General features: G+C 37.0%; 1 protein-coding gene across 3 annotated transcripts in view; it reads right to left on the minus strand.

Moving 5' to 3' along the window:
- The window catches only part of ANKRD28 (ankyrin repeat domain 28), a 175858-nt gene that overhangs the window by 115468 nt on the left and 36909 nt on the right, over positions 1 to 23481 (minus strand). The window contains exon 2 of one of the 3 annotated variants that reach the window (XM_059920371.1): positions 17325 to 17372. The exons of 1 other annotated variant lie outside the window; for it this stretch is intronic. In XM_059920371.1, coding sequence (XP_059776354.1) covers positions 17325 to 17372 — 48 coding nt within the window. Of the gene's footprint in view, positions 1 to 9274; positions 9294 to 17324; positions 17373 to 23481 lie in introns of those variants that run through there. One more of the 3 variants, XM_059920373.1, reaches the window with a different exon arrangement.

Consider the following 23481-nt stretch of genomic DNA (forward strand, 5'->3'; position numbering starts at 1 on the left):
CAGAATTCTTATTAATAAACATAATAGTTATTCTTGAACATTTGTGATGTGCTAGGTGCTATACATTCTCATTTAATACTCACAGTGACCTTGCTACACTGCCATAGTATAGAAGAAAAAAACAGACTTAGAAATTAAATATTATATCCAAAGTTAGGCAAATTAATAAAGTTGTACCTAATTACAAACACATGCTCTTTCTAATCTACTCTGCTTCCACTGATTGTACGCACACACTCTCCTGAGAGCTTTGCGACCAATAATTGCAAAATAGACTGTAAAAGTGATTTTAAAAGACAAACAATGTATAATGATTGAGAAAAGTTTAGGTAACAAAGGAACATACTATTTACCGCGATAATATTCCCAAACAAGTTATTTTAAAATAGGTACTTCAGGGCTAGTGTTACCTCACACGTTTAAGCCAGTTGACTTACCAAAAAACAAAAACAAAAAAACCAGCATGATATAGATAAATAAGAGTGCCAGAATTTAACAACAAAAGCCATTAGGTATCAGTTTATGAAAAAACCTGTAACCTTAACATAACTGTACCAAGATACTATGCTAAAAATTCGGTTATTTTAAAATATATAAATGGTTTTAAGCCAAGTTAAAGACATGCAAATATTTTGACATTCAAAAATGATGTTAACTGTCACCACAGGGCTAAATAAAAACTATCACCTTGATGTCTGAAGTATTTGAAAACGAAACCACTATAGTAACAATATCCTATATTCTACTGTCACTGTCAGGGTTCTGCCCACACCCCCAAACAAAATCTCTTTTTATATGGACAATTTTAACTTGTTCTAAAGTATCCAGTGTATAAGTTCACCTACTTAAGACTTAAGCAGGTACATCCTGTTTTCCTGTTCTAGGTCAACTTCCATACTTAGGTTTTTCCCAACCAGAAAGCAAGCTCTTTGAAGGCAGGGGCTGTGTTATACACATATTTTTTCCTTCCAATTTTTTCCATCTGTAAATAATTTCATTGAAATAAATTATATTATGTCACAAGAACTCTGGAATAGAGTAGCAAAATTACAAAAGACAATGGGGGGAGGATTCATATGCTTTAACCTGTAAACACGGGAGGCTTTAAAGTGCAACAGAATGAGTTTCGTGCCTCTAGTGGGAAAGCAACTTAAATGTATTCAACGTTAAGTTGACAGCATATAAAACAATGATGCTGAATGACAGCTAACACTACGGGCTCAGGAGTCAGCCTACCTGGAGTTCAAATTCTGATTACATTATTTATTAGCTGTGTCCCTGGGCAAACTACTTAAATTCCCTGAGTCTAAATTTCTTAGACTTCCAAGAGTAATAATCTCCAGAGATTTTTACCTAGGAGACATACAGTAACAGCACAGTGTTTGAGAAGATAGGCTTTGTAGCCAAACTAATCTAATCGGGCTTCCCTAACAAATCTAACTGTGTGACCTTGAGCAAGTTATTTAACTTTCCCATGAATCATTTCAACATCTATTAAAGAACTGAACAGAATCTACTTTATAGTGTTATTAATAGTGAAGTTTAAAATAAAGATAATATTATTATTACAGATATTTAGGAGAGTTGAAAGATATCCATTGTGAAGACACAGAGTGAAAAAGAGGGCTACTGAAAACCTCCCCCTACTGGTGAGGTGATTCAGACTGGTGTCTGGAGATCCCATTCAGTTACTAAGTCCCCGCCCTTTTCAGGCCTCTAGAGAGACTTTAGAAGCTTGTCTTTACACTCCAGTGTTTATTAAGTGTTACTGGGGGAGGGAGCAGTAAACTTAGGCAAGAAGTAAGACTACAGGGTTTGGCATTCCTCCACATTCATTGTATTTTACAGTCTAGGGAAAGGGTAAAAAGGACTGGCCCATAATATATTAAATTATAAAAAATACTGAAATACTATATATAAGTTAACAGCATCATATAACACTGTTTTATATCTCCTCCTGAATAAGACAGGCCCCCTAGTTTCAAGGAACTCACATCTTAGAGGAAAAGGACACAGGTAAATAAGTATTTAAGAAATTAGGAATGGAGAAAGTACCCGTGATGAAAAATTATTGACAATAATTGTGCAAATTTAAATTCACACAACTTAAGTTTTTGTTGTTGTTGCTTCTTTTTTCAGCTGAACAATGGCAAGGGGATGTGGTTTTTTCTTGAGGCATTTACTTTTTAGGCCAAATTTGATTAATTTTTTAATAGGCCAACAATTTCAACCCTGACAACTTGATAATCCTTCCATTCTTTATGCTAAAATGTACCCTATCAAAAGCTTACTCCTACTCTTCACACAGAGTCTCTTAATGGAAAAGATGGTTTAAAACCTTCATTTTACTGATAAAAAACATCCTGAAAGATTATTTTTAGGCTCCCAATTTTGTTACAACAGAATTTCTTTTTTTGACACAAATGATTTTTCCTTTCTGCATAGAGAGTCAACCCAAAGCTTGTCTTATCTCTTACGAATCTGTGAACTCCAGATTGATTACTATAGAATAAAATATCTTATTTAGGGTATGCTAAGTGGCTACTCTGTGCCAAACTAGTCTCTGAGTATTAAAAAATAAAAAGCTTGCGGGATAAGTGAGTTCAAATCATGTTTCAGAAACATTTCTCATAGTTCAAGGATCCTGAACAATCCTGAGTTACATGCCTCATCAGTCCATATACTCTAGAAAAAGTCTTATGAACAGATTTAAAAGTAAATGGGGGTGCAAGGAAAGGGGGGGATCAAGAAACAGCTGCTCTCTAGGCTACTGGTCAGATTTCCCTGTGATTAGTACAGCCACCACAAAAATGTCACTATATGTTTTTAAAATGATGAATTCAAAATCCTTATAAGAGATCAGATTTAATTCTCTATGTGTAATGTATTTATCAACTAGATCATTTTTTTAATGTTTACCTATCATACTTCCAAAATGACCATCAATGTTGCCTTAGGATCTCAACTGGTTTCACCCTACCAGCATAACAATAATTATTAACCCTTTCATTATTATAATATTACTATATACTACATAGTGTTAAAACATTAACACATTATTAATGTGATGTGTTCTTTGCAAAGACCTATACTCTGCATCCATTCTTGCCATTTTCCATTCAACTAGAACATTGAAGTTTTTAGGTAAGTACAGAGTCCCACAGGACAAAGACGATACTTCCCAGCCTCCCTTGCAGTGAGGAGCCACAGGACAAAGTTCTAACCAGCATTTTAAGTAGAGGTGTTATGTGGCTTCCAGAAAACTTCCTAAAAGGACAAATGGCATATCCATTCTGCTTCCTGGAACATGGATGACTGGCCACCATCTAAAACCAAATAAGGACCAGAGTCTAGGCTAGAGGGGATCTGGGTCCCTGAGGACTTTGTGGAACAGAACTGCCATAAAAGTCCTGGACTGCCTACTTCCTGACTTTCATGTTAGAGAGAAATAAGTTCTGCCTCATTTAAGTTACTGTGATTTTCAGTCTCTTCACATGGAGCTGAACCTAACTCTAAGTGAGAATGTTGCTCTTCCTTTAATCATCAATCAGTGGGCATATACCCTTCCAGCCCTGTTCTCCTACTATTCATACTCTAGTACAATATAGCCACTTACATTTTCAATAAATGAAATGAATTATAAATGCTAGCCACAACAAATTTAATAGAAACAATAACTGACCAGAAAACAGCTTGAAGAACAATCCACTATTACCCTGGGTAAGCAAAGGAAAATCAGCAGAGGGAAAAGGAAACAAATATTTATCACACATATTCTCGTTGAATCCTCAATCACTACTGGCGGGTACTACTCTACAATTTATACATGGGAAACGGACGCTCGGTAACATACAGTCAGTCAATGACTCATCCATTCATCTGTATTTATTCATCATCTACTATGTGCCAGGCTTTCTGCTAGGTCGAGGAAACAAAATTATGAACAAACAGTCAATCCTTGTTCTAATGAAGCTTACACACTAATGAAGCTTACACACAAATAAATATTACATAACTGCAAACTGTGAGAAACTGTAGAAGGAAAAGAAATTTTGGAGGGTAAAGAACTAAAGGAAGGTCCACGTGGCTGGAGCAAGCAATCATGAGGGACAATGGCAGACGCAGCTAGAGGAACAGCAAACTCAGATGACACAGGGCTTTGTCAACCAAGTTATATAGTTTGTATTTTTGATTAAGTGATTGAAAAGTCATTAAAACTTTTAAAACAAGGTAGTCATCATGATTTGCTTTAAAAAGATTATGTGGCTTCGGTGTAGAGAATGGAATGAAGTAGAAGAATGGAAGCCAAAGGACTAGTTAGGGGACCACTGCAGGAAACCAAAAGAATGAGTAATCTGAGCTAGGATGCTGGGCATGTAAATGGAGAGACAGATCTATTTTAGAAACAGGATTTATAGGACATGCTAACAAACTGGATGTAGGAGTGAGGGAGAAGGTGGTAATCACAACAACTACCAGGTTTCTGAGTTAGGAAACTAGTGCTTACTAGAGTTCAAGCAATTTGGGCCTCCTTCAGTTTCCAAATTTATAAAATGGGGAATATGATTTGTTGTATCTTATCTAAGGTCCCTTCAAGCTCAAAGTTGGTTTCAAATCTTAATCCAAAGTCTGTATCTTAGCATATACTCTCATGATTTGAAAATGAAGTGTTAACAATCCCAAAGCTGCCTAATTCTAGGTGAGTATAAAAAAGTTCCTAGGGCTTCCCTGGTGGCACAGTGGTTGAGAATCTGCCTGCTGGTGCAGGGGACACAGGTTCGAGCCCTGGTCTGGGAGGATCCCACATGCCGCGGAGCAGCTGGGCCCGTGAGCCACAACTGCTGAGCCTGTGCGTCTGGAGCCTGTGCTCCGCAACAAGAGAGGCCACGATAGTGAGAGGCCCGCGCACCGCGATGAAGAGTGGCCCCCGCTTGCCGCAGCTAGAGGAAGCCCTCGCGCAGAAACGAAGACCCAACACAGCCAAATAAATAAATAAATAAATAAATAAGTTCCTAAAGAATGGTAAGATTTGGTTCAATCCTTCTCCAGTACATTGAAATAATCTAAAAACCTTTTGGCAAGAATACCTTATTCTTAAAGCATGCACCAAAATTACAATAGCAACTGATTCAACAAATACTTACTATTACTATTACTATTTCCACTCCACTATGCACACCACACCAAGAGATCACAAAATGTCATATACCACCTTCACCTTCAAAGACCTTATGCAACCTAGTGATTTTTTGGATATGACACCAAAAACACAGGCAACAAAAGCAAAGAAAAACAAGTGGGACTACATCCAACTAAGAAGCTTCTGCACAGCAAAGCAAACCATCAGCAAATTGAAAAGACAACCTACAGAATGGGGGAAAATATCTGCAATCCATATATCTGTTAAGGGGTTAATATCCAAGATATATAAGGGCGCATACAACTCAACAGCAAAAACAAACACAAACAAAAACACCCACAAAAAAACCCCAAAACCAAATAACCTGATTTTTAAAATGGGCAAAAACCTAAGTAGGTATTTTTCTAAAGAAGACATATGAATGACCAATAGGTACATGACAACAACAAAAGGTGCTCAACATCACTAATCTTTAGGGTAATGCAAAGCAAAACCAAAATGAGATTTCACTTCATACCTTTTAGGACAGCTAGCATCAAAAAGATGGGACAACAAGTGTTGGTGAGTACATGGAGAAAAGGAAACCCTTGTACACTGTTGGTGGGAATGGAGATTGGTACAGCTACTATGAAAACCAGTATGGAGGTTCCTCAAAAAATTAAATATAAAACTAGCACAAGATCCCGCAATCTCACTTCTAGGTATATATCCAAAGGAAATTAAAGCCAGTATCTCAAAGAGATGTCTGTACTCCTGTGTTCATTGCATCATTATTCACAAAGCCAAGATATGGAAACAACCTAAGTGTCTATTGACAGATGAATGGATAAAGAAAATATGGTGTGTGTGTATGTGTATGTGTGTGTATATATATATATATATGTATATATATGTGTGGGTGTGTGTGTATATATATATATATATATATATATATATATATACACACACACACATACACACACATACATACAATGGAATATTATTCAGTTACAAAAATGAAGGAAACTGTGCCATTTCCAACAACATGGATGAATCTGAAGGATATTACAGTAAGTGAAATAAGCCAGACACAGAAAAATATTGTATGATTCCATTTATATGTGAAATCTTTAAAAGTGAACTCATAGAAGCAGAGGGTAGAATGGAGGTTGCCAGGGGCTTGAGGGTGGGGGAAAAGGGGAGATGTTAGTCAAAGGGTACAAACTTTCAGTTTTAAGATGAATAAGTTCTGGGGATCTAACATATAGCATGGTGACTATAGTTAACAACACTGTATGTATATTTTGAATTTGCTGAGAGTAGATCTTGTGTTCCTATCACAAAAGAAAAAAATGATGACTATGTGAAGTGATGGATTTGCTAAATAACACGTTTAGTTTGATTGTAGTAACCATTTCATAAGGCATATGTATATCAAATTGTCATGCTGTACACCTTAAATATACACAATCTTTACTTGTCAATTATACCTAAATAAAGTTGGGGGGAAAAAAGGCCTTCTATGGCCTAAATGAGGTACTACATCATACACAAAAAAAATTAACAAGGTAAGAATACAAAAGACAATAAAAGGCAGTATATATAGAAGACTTAAATAAGAGATATAGACTATACCTGCCACTAATCAGTCACTGGTAAGAGTGCAGCATATGAATTTATTAATTGTAATTGGTATGTAAAGATACCGTCTAATTGCCCACTCCATAAAAAAAATGATGTCCTTTATAAAGCTATCTATAAACTTCATTGTTGTTAATTTTTCCACCTTTAATTTACTGGAAGGGTGCTTTCTCAAAGAAACCAATGGTCTACTAGCTAGAACATTTAATATCAAAACTTATTCTTGATCACATTTGTGAGAAAAATGTTGAAACGCTAAAACTATTTAACACTAGAACTATTTATAATGCAAGAATAATAGTTTAGCTACCCAAAGTGTAAATAAGTGCCATCTAATAGAAAAAGAAATATAAAGTGAGCCACATAGGCAACTTAAATTTTCTAGTAAACACATTTTAAAATGGTGAAACCGGTAAAATTAATTATAACAATACTTTGTGTTATCAAATATATCCAAAATATTGTATCAGCTTGTAATAAACATAGTTACCAGATACTTCACTTTTAAAATTAAGTCTTCAGGGCTTCCCTGGTGGCGCAGTGGTTGAGAATCTGCCTGCCAATGCAGGGGACACGGGTTCGAGCCCTGGTCTGGGAGGATCCCACATGCCACGGAGCAACTGGGCCCGTGAGCCACAATTACTGAGCCTGCGCGTCTGGAGCCTGTGCTCCGCAACAAGAGAGGCCGCGATGGTGAGAGGCCCGCGCACTGCGATGAAGAGTGGTCCCCACTTGCCGCAACTAGAGAAAGCCCTCGCACAGAAACGAAGACCCAACACAGTCATAAATAAATAAAATAAATAAATAAATAAATAAAGAACGTGAATTTCTAAAAAAAAAAAAAAAAATTAAGTCTTCAAAATTTGTTGTGTGTTTTATAGTTACAGTATATCTCAATGCAAACATTAAATTTTCATTGGAAATAACTGATTTCTATTCAGATTTCATAAAATTTACAATACATGTGCTCAAGTTGTTCCAAACATACTTAAAAGTTTTGCAATAACTAAGACAATTAGACAAAATTAAGAATTAAGTTCCTCAGTTACAGTAGCCAGCCACATTCAGCTAGTGACTATCATGTTGTATAACACTGGCTTAAATCTGTAAGGACTGACTTAAATATACTATCTACATTACTGTCTAAAGGAAAAGAACATAGTTTAGATTTTTATGATGGTTCAGAGTCACTAATGTGAATATACGTTGTTAGACTGTTCTACAGTAAAATAACCACATTAGGAGATAATGGCCTTAGTTGATGTTTCCTAAATATTTCTGTCTTAACTTGAATGGCTCACTAGTTCTTTCTTTTTTCTTTGTCTCTTCTCTCAAAACATATAAACACCTCCCTAATTTTATCACAGTATTAACCCTGGCTTGAAGGCAGTAACATATTTTCTTGTGAACAAAGTACATGAACTTTATAGGTGCCATTTTCTTCATTATGCAGAGGCCTCTTCACATACATTACATTAGGGTTCCACACAGAGTTCATTAAGTTTAAGTTAACAAAAATTGGCTAGCTATCTGTCAGCATATTACTTTCTTTCTTTAGGTACCTTTATTTTACTATCGAAGGAAATGGAACTGATCAAGTATTTTTTATAGTTGTTTTCAGTTCTAACATTTTATGAGTTTGTGTCCCTTTTCTGATAACAGTAGGCTGATTCATGAAAGGGAAGTACCAAAGGTGGTGGTAGCAACCATTGATTACGTTGTTTTCCATAAGTTTGTGAGAAAAAAAAATAAATTAGGCAATATTTAACCCAAAAAGGGTTAAGGGAAAAAGGTAAAGGTCAAGATAAACATGGTGAAGGTTAAAGAACTTGATTTTCAAAAAGGAAAGACATAGGGAAAGTGATGTCAGCAAGCTGGTGAACAAGAAGCCATGGACAAGCTAATTCACGAAAAATACATGGACTTGTTCCCTTTGTGAAATCCAGAAACCAGCTGAGGGGCTTCCACACCCCAGGACTGTGCAAAACCAACCACACTGAAGCCTGTAGTAAAATCTGAGACACCCTTTTGCTATAATTCCTACCCCTGGTGCAGTGCCATACAATCGGCAATAAACCCCCAGCAACAAACTTCTCCTTGGGGAGGGGAGTAAAGGACTAAACTGTACGTTTAACATCCAATCTTGGGGTTGCTGCGGGAGGAACTGGCTTCTGTCTTGCCTGTCTCAGAGTGCTGATGGGTTCTGACATACTCTAGATACCTGGTGGCAGCTAAGAACAAAGAAGGCAGTTTGGTCTACCCCTTTGGAAGCATTCACCAGAGCCCCTTCCCCCCAGCTCAGTGCAGTGTAAGCAGATGCAAAAAACCCAGGTCCCAGTTTTCCCCTGGGGAGGGTAAGAGCTGGACCATGTGGCTAATGTTCCAACTTTTCTGGGGGCTGACCAAGGACATGGCTTCTGTCTCTTAGAGCACTGATGGGACCTGACATACTCCAGCTGCTTGGGGGCCACTGAGAACAAAGACAGTAGTTTGGATTAGCATGCAAGGACTCACCATTACCTCCTACCACGCTCCATGCCGGCTCAGCACAGAATAAGTGAGGGAAGACCCACAGATCCCAGCTTCACCCTGGAGAGGGAAATAATTGGACTGTGTGCCCCATGTTCCAACTTTTCCAGGTGCCATCAGAGGGACTGGCTTCTGTCTCAACTGTCTCAGAGTGCTGACAAGATCCTGCACACTGTAGTTGCCTGGGGGTTGCTAAGAATAAAGATGGCAGTTTTGGACTAGTACTAAGCTTTGAGACAGCCCCAGAATCTCTGGCCAGGCTGAGTGGTTGGGATCTTCCCCTGTATGAAACCAGTCCATGAAGATAGGGTGAGGTGTCTGTTTTTTCTATAAGTATAGATACCAACACAAGGAGTCAAAGAAAATGAAGAAACTGGGAAACATGATCCAAACAAAAGAACAAGATAAAGCTCCAGTAAGTGACCCAAATGAAAGGGAGGTACAAGGAATCCAAAATAATGGTAATAAAAATGCTCACTGAGATCAAGAGAACAATAAGTGGACAAAGTAAAAATTTCAACAAATAGAAAAATTTAAAAAGAACCCAACAGAAATCTTGGAAGTGAAGAATACAATAACTGAACTGAAAAATTCAAAAGAGGGATTCCACATCAGAGTAGATCACACAGAAGAAAGAATCAGTGAACTTAAAGACAGATTATTTTAAATTATCCAGTGGAACAAAAAGAAAAAAGAATGAAAAGCATGAAGAAAGCTTACGGAACTGATGGGACACCATCAAATAGACCAATATACACATTATGGGAGTCCCAGGAAAAGACAGAGAAAAGGGCCAGAAAACTTACTCAAAGAAATAATAGCCAAAAACTCCCCAAATCTAGGGAAGGAAATAAGACATCCAGGAAGCCCAACAGGGTCCCCAAAAAATAAGCTCAAAGAAATCCACACCAAGACACATTAAAATCAAACTGTCAAGAGAGGACTTTTCCAGATAAACAAAAGCTGAAGGAATTCATCAGCACTAGACCTGCTTCACAAGAAATGCTAAAGGCTTTTCTTCAAGTTGGAATGAATGGATGCTAAAAAGCAACATGAACACAGATGAAAGTATAAAATGTGCTGGTAAAGTTAAATATATAAACAAATACAGAATACTGTTATACTGTAATGGCAGTACGTAAATAAGTTTTAATTCTAGTATAGAAGACAAAATTATTAAAAACAACTAACTATAAAATATTAATGATTCACAATATAAAAATATATAAATTGTGACATCAATAACAAAGCATAGGAGCAAAGAAGTGTACAGTTTTTGTACGAGGTTAAAGTTATTGGCTTAAAATAGACTGTTATAAACCTAACCCAGGGGTCCCCAACCCCTGGGCTGCAGCCCGGTATCGGTCTGCGGCCCAGTATTGGTCTATGGCCTGTTAGGAACCAGGCAGCACAGCAGGAGGTGAGTGGCGGGCGAGCAAATGAAGCTCATCTGCCACTCCCCATGGTTCGCATTACCACCTGAGCCATCCCACCCCGCCCCCGGGTCCATGGAAAAATTGGCTTCCACGAAACCAGTCCCCGGTGCCAAAAAGGTTGGGGACCGCTGACCTAACAGACATATACAGAACATTCCACACAACAGCAGCAGAATATACTTTCTTCTCAAACAAACACAGAACATTCTCCAGGACAGATGACATCTTAGTCCACAAAGTATATTTTACCAAATTTAAGAAGAAACTAATAATCCACAGCAGAAGGGAATGCTGGAAAATGTGGGGGGAAAAATTTTTTTTTACTTTATTTGTTTGCATTTGTTTGTTTATTTATGGCTGCATTGGGTCTTCACTGCTGAGTGTGGGCTTTCTCTAGTTGCGGCGAGCGGGGCCTACTCTTCATTGCAGTGTGTGGGTTTCTCATTGTAGTGGCTTCTCTCATTGCGGAGCACAGGCTCTAGGTTCGCGGGCTTCAGTAGTTGTGGCACGCAGGCTCTAGAGCAAAGGCTCAGTAGTTGCAGCACATGGGCTTAGTTGCTCCGTGGCATGTGGGATCTTCCCGGACCAGGGATCGAACCCCTGTCCCCTGCAATGGCAGGTGGATTCTTAACCACTGCACCACCAGGGAAGTCGTGAAAATGTGGAAGTTAAACACATTCCTGAACAACCAGTGGGTCAAAGAAGGTATCAAAAGGGAAATCAGAAAATATCTTGAGACAAAAACGAAAACAAAACATACCAGAACTCATGAGATGTAGCAAAAGCACGAAGAGGGAAGTTTCTAGCAATGAACCTACATTAAAAAGGAAAGATCTCAAAACAACCTAAATTTGCTTCTAAAGAACTAGAAAAAGAACAGAGAAAAGCCAAAGGTAGCGAAAGGAAGGAAGTAATGTAAGATTAGAGCAGAAATAAAATAGAGAACATAAAAACAATAGAAATGAAATCAACAAAACTAAGACTTGGTTTTTTGAAAAGATAAAACTGACATATCTTCAGCAAGACTAAGAAAAAAAGAGAACTCAAATAAGTAAAATCAGAAATGGAAGAGGAAATATTACAACTGATGCCACAGGAGGAAAAAAGAATATGAGACTACTATAAACAATTATATGCCAACAAATTGGGCAACTCAGAATAAATGGATGAATACTTAGAAACATACTACCAACCAAGACTGAATCATGAATAGGAAATCTGAGCAGACCTATAACTAGTAAAGAGACTGAATCAGTAATCAAAACCTCCCAATAAAGAAAACCCAGGACCAGAGGGCTCTACCTGTGAATTCTACCAAACATTTAAAGTATTAATGCCAGTCCTTCTCAAACTTTTCCCAAAAAAACCAAAGAGGAAGAATAATTTCCAAACTCATTTTATGAGCCAGAATTACTCTGATACCAAAGCCAGATAAAGACACTACAAGAAAAGAAAATTACGTGTCAATATTCCTGATGAACACAGATGCAAAAGTCCTCAACAAAATATTAGTAAATCAAATTCAACAGCACATTAATAGAATCATGCACCATAACCAAGTGGGACTTAACTCTGGCATGCAGTCATGGTTCATCACACAAAATTCAATTAATGTGATGCACAACATTAACTCAATGAAGGATTTTTAAAACTCACAATCATGTTGATAGATACAGAAAAAACATTTGACAAAATTCAACACCCTTTCATGATAAAAACTTGCAACCAACTAAGAATAGAAGGAAACTACCTTAACATAATACAAGCCATATATGAAAAGCCCACAAACTCAGTGGTGAAAAGATTCAATGCTTTTCCTCTAAGATCAGGAATATGGCAAGAATGCTCACTCTTACTACTTCTATTTAACACAGTACTGGAATTCCTAGCCAGATCAGTTAGGCAAGAAAAAGAAATAAATGGCATCCAAATCAGAAAGGAAGAAGTAAAACTATTCCTGTTTGCAGATCTTATGTTGCATGATCTTATGCAGAAAACCCTTAAGACTCCACAAAAAAACTGTTAGAACTAATTAAGGAATTCAGTAAAAGTGCAGGATACAAACTGAACAAAAGTCAGTGGCATTTCTGTACATGAAGAATTAACCATCTGAAAAGGAAACTTCATAAACAATAAAATACTTAGAAATAAACTAAGGAGGTAAAAGACTTGTAAACTGAAAATCACAAAACAGAGATAAAAGAAATTAAAAATGACATAATAGGGGACTTCCCTGGTGGCGCAGTGGTTAAGAATCCACCTGTCAACCCAGGGGACACGGATTCAAGCCCTGGTCTGGGAAGATCCCACATGCTGCAGAGCAACAAAGCCCATGCACCACAACTACTGAGCCCACATGCCTAGAGCCCATGCTCCGCAACAAGAGAAGCCACTGCAGTGAGAAGTCCACACACCGCAACACAGAGTAGCCCCCGCTCATCACAACTAGAGAAAGCCTGTGCAGCAATGAAGATCCAATGCAGCCAAATAAATAATCTTAAAAAAAAAAAAGACATAATAAATGAAAATATAACCTATGTTCATGGTTTGGAAGACAATATTGTAAAAAAAAGAGAAAAAAAAAGGGAATAACTGAAAAAGAATAGTGATGAAGGGACTTCCCTGGTGGCACAGTGGTTAAGAATCCACCTGCCAATGTAGAGGACAAGGTTCAATTCCTGGTCCGGGAAGATCCCACATGCCACAGAGCAACTAAGGCATGTGCCACAACTACTGAGCCTGCACTCTAGAGCCCATGAGGCATAACTACTGAGCCCACGTGCCACAACTACTGAGCCCACGTGCCGCAACGACTGAAGCCCGTGTGCTGCAACTACTGAGCCCGCATGCCTAGAGCCTGTGCTCTGCAACAAGAGAAGCCACCTCAATGAGAAGCCCATGCACCACAACAAAGAGTAGCCACCGCTTGCTGAAGCTAGAGAAAGCCTGCACACAGCAACGAAGACCCAATGCAACCAAAAAAAAAAAAAAAGAACTTATTAAAAAAAAGGAATAGTAATGAAAGAAGATCGTACAGATGCAGAAAAAGAAGGGAAGATCTAGAACGGAAGTAGAAAAATTATCTGAGTCATGAAGAGGGCATCTTTATCTTCTCAAACAGGAGGAAAGGATCAATGTATAGGTAAGTTAATAAGTGGCAGAGAAAAGATAGTGTTGAAAAGGAGTAGGAGTAAGTGTTTAGCAGTTGAAATGGGTCATGGGTTCTAAGCTGGATAGTAACAAAAATACAGAAATAAAGGTAGTTTTAGTACACAAGACACGTTGTGGGGTGTGTTCACTGGAGTACATGGTTAGAGCTAAGGGTAGAGGATCACTGATGTTGAACTGTGAAGTAGAATGTTCAAAATGTCATCTACGAAGAAATGAAATCACCTAGATGATGGGAAAACAGCTACAGCCCAGAGGTGCTGGGGAGTGAGATTTGACAGACAACAGCAATGTTCCAGAAATAGAAGAATTACCTACCAGATGGCACGCGCCTCAAAATAAGGAAGGTTTTTATAGGTAGGTAGACTAGTAACATTTTCCCAAGATAAACTGGCTGTGAGAAAAGGAACAGCTACACTTAAGAAGACCTCCGGAGAAGGACGTACTTATGAAAACACTGAGTTTCAGCGAAGACAGGACATGGAATGGGTTTTCTGGGAAGAGTGTAGATTCAAGAGTTATACATAAGAACTTAAGGTCTAAATCAATATTTAGATGACTATTTTCAGACTTCAGTCTTGAGAAAAATAACTACTTCCTTTGAAAAGTATGCAAGCAAAAAAATTTTAATAAGCCAAATATAACAATACAGGTAGTTTTCTAGAACATACCCAATATGCCAAAACTAAGGAAGAAAGGAGAAGAAGTATGTAGTACTGTATTTAAGCAGTATTTTTTAAAGTTAGATTATTTTCTTCATAATTTTGATTACCTCAGCAAGTAGTTTAAAGTTAAGCAAAAGTTTCATCATTCAGACTGAAGGCCAGACTGAATTAAAGTTTTTTACATCGTGTTATTTGGGAAAATATCCTATTTGATCTCTTATGAGTATAATTTTTGTCTGGAATTTATGTTATCTAGCAGCAGGTCTGGCATATGACTTATGTTTACCAGACCGATGATAAACACATTTTCTGAAATATAATTAACATTGTTTGCATAATTAATAATCTTTCAGCAACTGTTTCGAAGACAACTTAGGCCCAATATTTCAAAGTTTTAGAGTATAAAATTTTTATTTTAAATAGGCTGAATTTCTGCCTTTAAAAAAGATTGAAGAAAGGGTAGTTGCAATTCACTCTGGTTTCTACAATGTGGTGACACTGGGGTAAATGTAGTATTAAGTTACTGTACTTTACAAGCTGAAGGGAGAAAATTTTCAATTTAAAAATAAGTTGCTATGGTTACCCAATGTTTACCTTTATAAGCAATAACTATGTGAGCCATCCAGGGATTTCCCACCAGTGCAGTAGGATCAGTAGCTGAAGTGCACACTAGCTGTTTCACACACAAATTGGGGCTGCATACGCCACTTCCATTTCAAAGTAGTTATCGTTGGGAAATACTAAGGAAGATGATTCACATCTTTCTAAACCACAGAAGGGTGGGTGGAGACAAAAACACTAAAAGTAACTATTTTAAAATCCAAGTGATGACTCAGATAGTTTTCAACATTTTTCATATTCTTTAGTTTCCTCTATTAAAGAGTGCTATCTAAAATTTTACAAAGCAGCTTCTACTGTTGAAAGAAGGAAAGGGTGTTTCTAACGTGTTTCAGTCATGGAATTTTTTTGCATAAATAGATGTTCATGCTCTTGATAAATCTGTAAAACGTCATGCTTATAACTTAATATTACCTCAGTACTTCAGAATAAAACAATGCCGATTCCTTTAGATGTAGTCAATTTTTAACCTCCTGAGTGGGAAGAAGAGGGTCCCTGTCAGAATTGATGATAAGCTCATTCTTGAAAAACTGGTAGTTAAACCTGCTATCAGTTACTGTATTACAGAACCTTTTGTCTATTTTGTTCACAATTAGAACACTCAGTAATGCAAGAATACCTATGAAACTTTGACCCCAATATAGTTCTAATGTGATCTTAAAATTATGAGACCCATTACATCTTAATGGGTCTTCCACAAAGTATCTAATTTTCTGCACAACAGATTATCAAATATGTTTGTTCTTTAATATCAGGGCTATCCTTAACTAAAATAAAATAGCGTGTTACACCAAACTAGTTTAAACAATAGAGTCTTATCATCATAAACAAAAAGAAGTGAAATAAGGGGGCTCCAAGGTGACTGATTTGGTTACTCAACGCTATCACGTAAGACACCTGGGCTCCTTCCAGCTTTTCTGTCAGACTCAGCATGGACCTTAGGATAATTACCTTCACAGTCACAAAATAATACCTGCCATACTTCAAGGCATCATATCAGACACATATTGCTGTCCAGCAGAAGGGGGAGTTTTCTTCTGTGTCTCCTTTTTTAGGTACAAAGAAGACTTCCCCAGAAGCTGTTGGGTTGGTCAAAAAGTTCGTTCGGGTTTTCCCGTAAGATGTTATAGAAAAACCTGAACGAACTTTTTGGTGAACCCAATACCTAAACTGACTTTCCCTGATATGTGACCAGACCTTGCTCACTACTAAGCAGAGCAGGATTACCATGATTAGCTTACACTATCAGGGACTCCTCCAAGTCATGTGAGATAGAGGTGGGCAACCAAACAAAACTGGGGGCCTGCAAGGAAGGAAGTGGGTAATGGCCAGTGAGTAGGCAACTAACAGTATACTATTTACTATATAGAAAAATTAAATCTTGGCATTTTATTTCAATAGTTTAGTTTTCCCCCCATTATGAGATACTCTGAGAACTCTAGAGATTTATTTTTAAAAGGGAAAAAAAATCAGTCGCCAATAATTTATCTTAAGACAGATGAAAGGCGATCATTTTATGAATATTATTGACAAAAGAGAATAGTATACTTTAGAATATAAAATTGTAAAATTACACTTTAATTCTGACCAATTAAAATCAAAGTTTTATGTCAAAAATGTTTCCTGTTAATCCCACTTTTCTCTTCTAGGAAAAGTAAGGCTAACACTACTAGACATAGGTCAAACCACACCTAGAGTAATGAGACCAGAACACATTCAAAGAAGGCAGCGAGGAATGATCGTGGATCAGTGAAGCTGAGGGGTTTGGAGACAGGGAGAATATGCCAGCTTTAAAGTATCTGAAATGCTGTCATTGCGAAGAGATACCAAACTGCATAGGTCTGGAAATAAGAACTAGGATCAATGAATAGTAACAAGCAGGAAGATAAAATCTGGTTCAATATAAGATAGTACTTTTTTACCTAGCATTTTATCTGAAGATGGAACAGGTTGGCTGCTCATATGGGGCAGGGACGAATATCCCAGGTCACCTGAATACCTACTTACGATGATTCTAGGCGCTTAATGTGTACTTAACTTGTAACAACATACCTGCAAAATACACTCCATTTCACAGATAAATTCTGAGCTAGACAAGTTAAAACTGGAAATCACACAGCTAAGAACTGTAGAAAACTGGATTCTTACCCTGGCCCATCTGTCTCCAAAGCCTGGCTCTTCCCACACATCACACACCTAAAAGAAGTTAAATCAGTTGTTAAGGAAGTAAATGGGATTTCTGAGTTGGTGAGAACTGTCATCTGACTCGAAGTCCCTTTCAAAACTAAGATGCCAGAAATGAAAAGTAATACTCCCTTCCACTTGTACCAGCACTTCACAACTGTTCTCACGTTAGTCCCTCACAGCAGCGATGTAAGGTAAGTAAGCTGGGGAAGCATTCATTCTGTTGGCATTCTACCTCAGAGAATAAGAGGACAACAAAGATGGAGTCCTTCAACTTTCTTCTGGTTTACCCCCAAGATAGTTATTTTCCATTTTTTCCCTCTGATCTTTCATTCATTCAGTACTCATTTACTAAACACTTCTTACATGCCAGATACCAAACCTCAATGACTCTGCAGTCTGATGGGAGGAACCTGTAGGCACAGAGGGAAAAAAAGTACATTTAAAAAGAAAATTTCCATCTCCTTAACAGATCTTACTCTATCAATTTCAACTCCTTTCTTATATCACTTTGATTTACTCCTCACTGCTGCCCCTGTTCCTTTCTCTTAGCCTACAGAAAACTCTGCCCCCCTGTACTACTCCATTTTTACTTGTTTCTCCCTACTGCAGCCAGACTCCATTCTCAACCACCACTCAACTGATACTGCTCTAAGGTCACCAATGATAACCAACTGCAAAATCTTTATTTTTCTCAACTAGTCTACAATACTGGACACCAGTGATCTTTATTAAACTCTCTTCTTGCTATTTCCATAAAATTTTCATCTATTTTTTAAACCTTTTTTGTAGTCCCTTTCATTTGGCTTTTCTTCCACCCCCTATACCTAAATATTGGCTTTCCTTTCAGTCCACTTTTCTTCCTCCTGGTCTACAATCTCTTCCTGGACAATCTCATCTGTTTCTATAATATGAGTCATCATTTATGTGATATTTCCAAGACTTTATTTCCAGTCCTAACCTCCAAACACAACTTCCAAATGCTCAATGGGCCCTTTTATCTGCATGTTCTGTATTATCTCAGACTCGGCATATCAAAATTCAACATACCATCTCTAGTCCAAGAACCCCAAACGGTTCTTCTGCTGAAATTCCCAGGTTGGTTAACAGCATTGACACTGTCATATACGTAGTACACAAAAAGAATTATCTAGAAGACTTCCCTTACTTTATCTCCCAATTCTAGTTAGTTGCCAAGTTTTAGGCATTCTACCTAAAATCTTCCTGAACTCTCTTCATCCACAGGGACCTAGTTCAGACCCACTTCAGTCCTCATCTGAATTATCAAAACCACCTCCTAACTGGTCTCTCAACTCTTGGCTCTCCTTTTTCCAGTTCTATCCATCCTTGTAGCAGACATGGGTTCCTTCACAAGAATCCCTTGCTTTAGGGAGTGCATCTGGTCCAAAGATATACAAGAGACCGAGGACTGGCCAGAGCACCCCCTACTCCTAGTCACATGTTTAGGTCAGGGATGAACATAAAATCAAAGCCAGGCAGGATTTTCCTCAAGGTTTTAGTTTCCTGCTGAGGATATCAGGGAAAAATACTCTCTTCTTCTTTTGGGACTGTAAGGAAATGTAAGCTGAACTGCCTGTAGAAGAGAAAAAAAGGATACAGCTTTAAAAGGGTAAGGGATGAGGGGACTCCACTGTCACCAAGTCCTGGATGGAGCTCTGCCTGACTATCCCTACTGCCTGGCTAATCAGTTTTCTTTTGCATTTAAGCCACTTTGAGTTGGGATTTCTGCCATTTGTAACCAAGAGTCCTGATTAACAATTTTCTATACCACAAGTCACTTCTCTAAATCACAGATAGAATGTTATTTGCCTGCTTTTATTTAGTCAACTAAATTTTAATAAAACACAACACTGAAGGCACCCACCACTACCTTGTCTTTAAGTTTCACAAATGCAAATATACTTGTTAATATTGTAATATACCATATCATTTCATGCAGCTGTGCCACTGTCTACACTGTTCCCTCTGCCTAGAATGCTCCCTTTCTACCTGCTTATCCACAAAATATATAGTAGGGTTGCATAAAATAAGGCTGGAAAATTAGGTAGGGGCCAAACCATGAAGGGCCTTAAATGCCACACTGACATATACACATTTTAACTGCAGAATGGTGGGGAGACCACTAAAAAATTGTAAGTCAAAAATTGACATAATCAGATTTGTATCTTAGAGGCCTCAATGTGGACGTAGTATGAAGGATGACCTAAAAATGAGGTGATACTAAAGGCAGAGAAAACAATAGTAGGCTACTGAAATAGTCTAAGCCAGAGGCTACAAAGGATGGTAAGAGGAATAAATTAGGACATTTCTGGGGAAATAAATTTTGCCAACTGCTGTCAAATAGCACTGATAAATCTTTCAAAGTTTTTAAACTAGCATTTCTACTTGCAAGAAAGTAGACATAAGGAAGTAAATGTGAAGCCTATAAAATTTACATATCAAGATTTTACTGAAGGAGCATTGATAAGAAAACATTAACAACAACCTAAGTGTTAAACAATAATTTAAAATTTAGAATATATCATACAGTGAAACTGAATGATATTTAAAAACCGAATTTTTTAAAGCATGAGGCAATACCCATAAATGTTAAGTGGAACACACCACTGCACACAATATGATTCTAATTATGTTCAATAATGAAGATCAGAAGGATTTTTTTTTAAAAAAAGCAACAACAGTATCGAGAGATTAGTTAGATGAGTGGTAGGATTATGGATAATTTGTTCATTCCTCCATATGTTCACATATTTGGTTTTTTCTGAGTAACACTATTCCTTAGTCATGATTTGCTAAACTCAACCACTATTTAACGGTAAAGAAAAATAAGTCCTACACGGGTTAAATGACAAAAATTCACATTAATAAGTGTTGGGACCAAAACCTGAACACTGCCTGGATGGAAGGCTTGCTGTTAAGAAGCAGACCCATGAAGGCAGAGCCATCACCCGCAGCTCCGGAGAACCTGCAACAGCTGGGCACTGAGCACAGACCAAGGCTGTTAAGGCTTGAAGCTGGCCTCTAAATTCGCACCTCAAAGGCATCAAATCACCAGTGAAGAGGAGACTATAAGAAGGCGTAATTTAAATGCTTATTTTTATAACTTTATTTTTATATAAAAAAATCTTTCAAGGAACAGAAAAGGAAATAGTAATGACAGACTAGACAGAAGAAAGAAGGCCTCAGAGAAAGGTGTTTGGAGACACTGATGTTCTATTGTCTGTACTTACTTTGCTTTTTAAAATACATGAATGCTTTTAATGCGAGACTATTATTTCCTTGAAGTGAGATTTCCACAACCTTGTTACAATCCCAAATAAACTCTACAGACCCAAGCATTCAATTTAGTCAAGCAGGATAACGATCAAAAAGTCCTTTGATAACTAACAGAAGAGAATTTGAATATAATATTTGTGAAATAAAAAGGCTTCAATGAAGACGTTTGGGTGGCTACTGGATAGGAGAGAAAAACAAAATGATCAAGGACAATTTTTAAAGCCTGAGCTCTCTGAATTTTTTCTAACTTTACAAATTAAGAAACTGTGTTTTATTTAGATGCCATTTAAATTACAGTACCACCTAAAAAATCAAAACATCTAAGACGGTTCTAATGTAGTAGATTGAAGATTATATAAAAAATCTAGTCATGTATAGCTCTTAACCATTTCATACACAAAGACTTATTATCTTTTTTTAAAAATTAAACTGAGTATTAGATCACAAATGATTAAAACTATGTTTCACTAGTTTTAATTTACCTACCTATAAGAGCAGTATATACCGCTATCTTAACTTCACTGGTTCTTTACGAAGAATTTAAAAATGATTCCCTATGTAAAGTTAGAAAATTTGCAGAAACCAATGCAAAAGCACCATCCAGTGGTAAAAGATGAAAATTACAACTTATAAATTTGTGACTCTACATGGTCTCCAATACAAATTACCAGGAAAGAAAAAATAAATGGGCTAAATGATGTTGATGGTGTCTGCTATTTGTTACCATTTTCCCAATCAAATCTTATTCTTACTACCTTAAGTTTGACATTTTTCCCTTTTCTGACTTGCCCACCCATTACCCAAATGCTTGACTAAATTCAAGACTCACCCAGGGCCTTTACTGAGCCAGAGGTTAGAAAACAGTTTCTAAAGAACAGAAATAAGGTGTGTGAGGGATGAATTTCCAGTGGAATTCTACTCAGCAAGGGCCATTCCAGGTAACAACAAATGAGAGGCATCCTATGTTTCATTTTTATTTAAATGATAAGTTGGTAGATAATCCTGAAAAGCCAGGTAAAGATTCACAATTGGTTAATGCATTCAGAATTCAGAATTGCTAAAGAGAATATGAATACTTGACATCATCAAAATTATTCCAAGTTGAAGAATACAACCTAATAATGCTTTCCCAAAAATCTGCTCCCCATCTACCGGAATATAGATGGATAAAAATTTTCAGCTTCCAATAACACCTCTCTGATCACCCTCTTCTAAAAAAAAAAAAAAAAAGGTAACTAATAAATTACTAAAAAGCAAAAAGCTAATAAGGGTGATTTTTTTGTTTTGAAACAACGTTGCATTAAGTCTACTTAATATCAAATGGTATTACCATTTGATAATCATCATAAACTATTTATCACAAAGTATGGCAGGCTGCCACTTGGTAATGGTAAAGAAGCCAATGACTGGGCTATAGTTTCTTCCTTTCTACACAATCTTTCAGTATGCATGAATTTCAAATAAGAAGCCTAACAAACCATACCAATGATATCAAACTAGCTTATATTGTCTTCACTAGTGCCTTCAGTTTGACACCTGCAGCTTTTTAAACTACTTTCACTAACAACACAGGCGTCACTCTCATAGTGAGGCTCCCTGGGGATGACAGGCTGACATGTCTACAGTGAATGGCTGACATGTCTACAGTGTACATCACAAACATGGAACACAGAGGAAAACGAGCTAGGAGCAGGGAGACACCAGTCAGACAAGAGAAGGAAGAACACGTCCAGTACTACATCAGTGTTTCAGCATAAAATAAAACTAACTGCAGTGTCATCATCAGCTATTTAATATTCTCTTCTCCAAGCTCCAACAGAGTGACAGCTTATTAGATTCTTAAGCCCCCTCCACTGAAAATCTATTTGAATTATTAAGTAAGTTGCTATACTAAGTTTCGCACGAATACAGGGCCCACCACACTTACAAACAGAATGTCTACAACACAGGATTTGCATTGACACTAAGTATTTATTCACATACACTTATATATAAAAGCGAAGTTTAAGTTACAACCATGTGTAAATAGCAACAAACTAACAAATTACAAGAGCTGCCTCTATTACTGAAGAGAGACTATGGGAAAACCACCTAGCATAATAGGAATTCCCACACTATTTCCTCTGGTAGAAGCAGTAGTGGTATTGTTTCAATTCCAATATCAGGCCTGTAGCAGAAAACAAATACCAAAAGCAAGAATATGCTGACCCTAGAAATGAAGGGCTACAATATAGTACTTTGAATTACTAGATCATATTCAAAAATCTTACTAATTCAGAACTTAGTTTTACCCTTCTATCAAGAAAGAAAATTATTTTTAAAAAGAAAGAAAATTATTAATCTGTGTAATGAGACAGAGTTTTTAAAAGGTTTTCTTTATATATGAACGATTTCTTGCTGGATTCTCTGAAGAGACTCAAAAAGTGGGGTTAGATTCTCAGAATTGCTAGCAACAAGACATTCTCATTAATTAAAAAAACAAAAAACTATCCAAATATATTTACTATAACATTTATCAAATAATTTCACGGGCATATCTTAATCTAAGAAACTGTCTATAAAGTATAAAATATTCAATCTACATAATTTCTGAATATTAAAAACATGGTCATTTTAGAAATACATAAATTTAAGAAATAACAATATCTCCCAAAGATAAACACTGATAATTATTTTCTATATATGTACTAAAAATTTGTGATAATATACTATTTAGTAACTTGCTTCTCTCCAATTTCTTCCACTTGACAATGTGGACCTTACTCATGTTCTTGAATATTCCTCTTTAACACCTTCAATGACTATGTAACATAACATTCAAAAG

This window comes from Balaenoptera ricei, chromosome 4 (genome assembly GCF_028023285.1).
Source record: "Balaenoptera ricei isolate mBalRic1 chromosome 4, mBalRic1.hap2, whole genome shotgun sequence".
In the NCBI taxonomy this organism is placed as follows: Eukaryota; Metazoa; Chordata; class Mammalia; order Artiodactyla; family Balaenopteridae; genus Balaenoptera; species Balaenoptera ricei.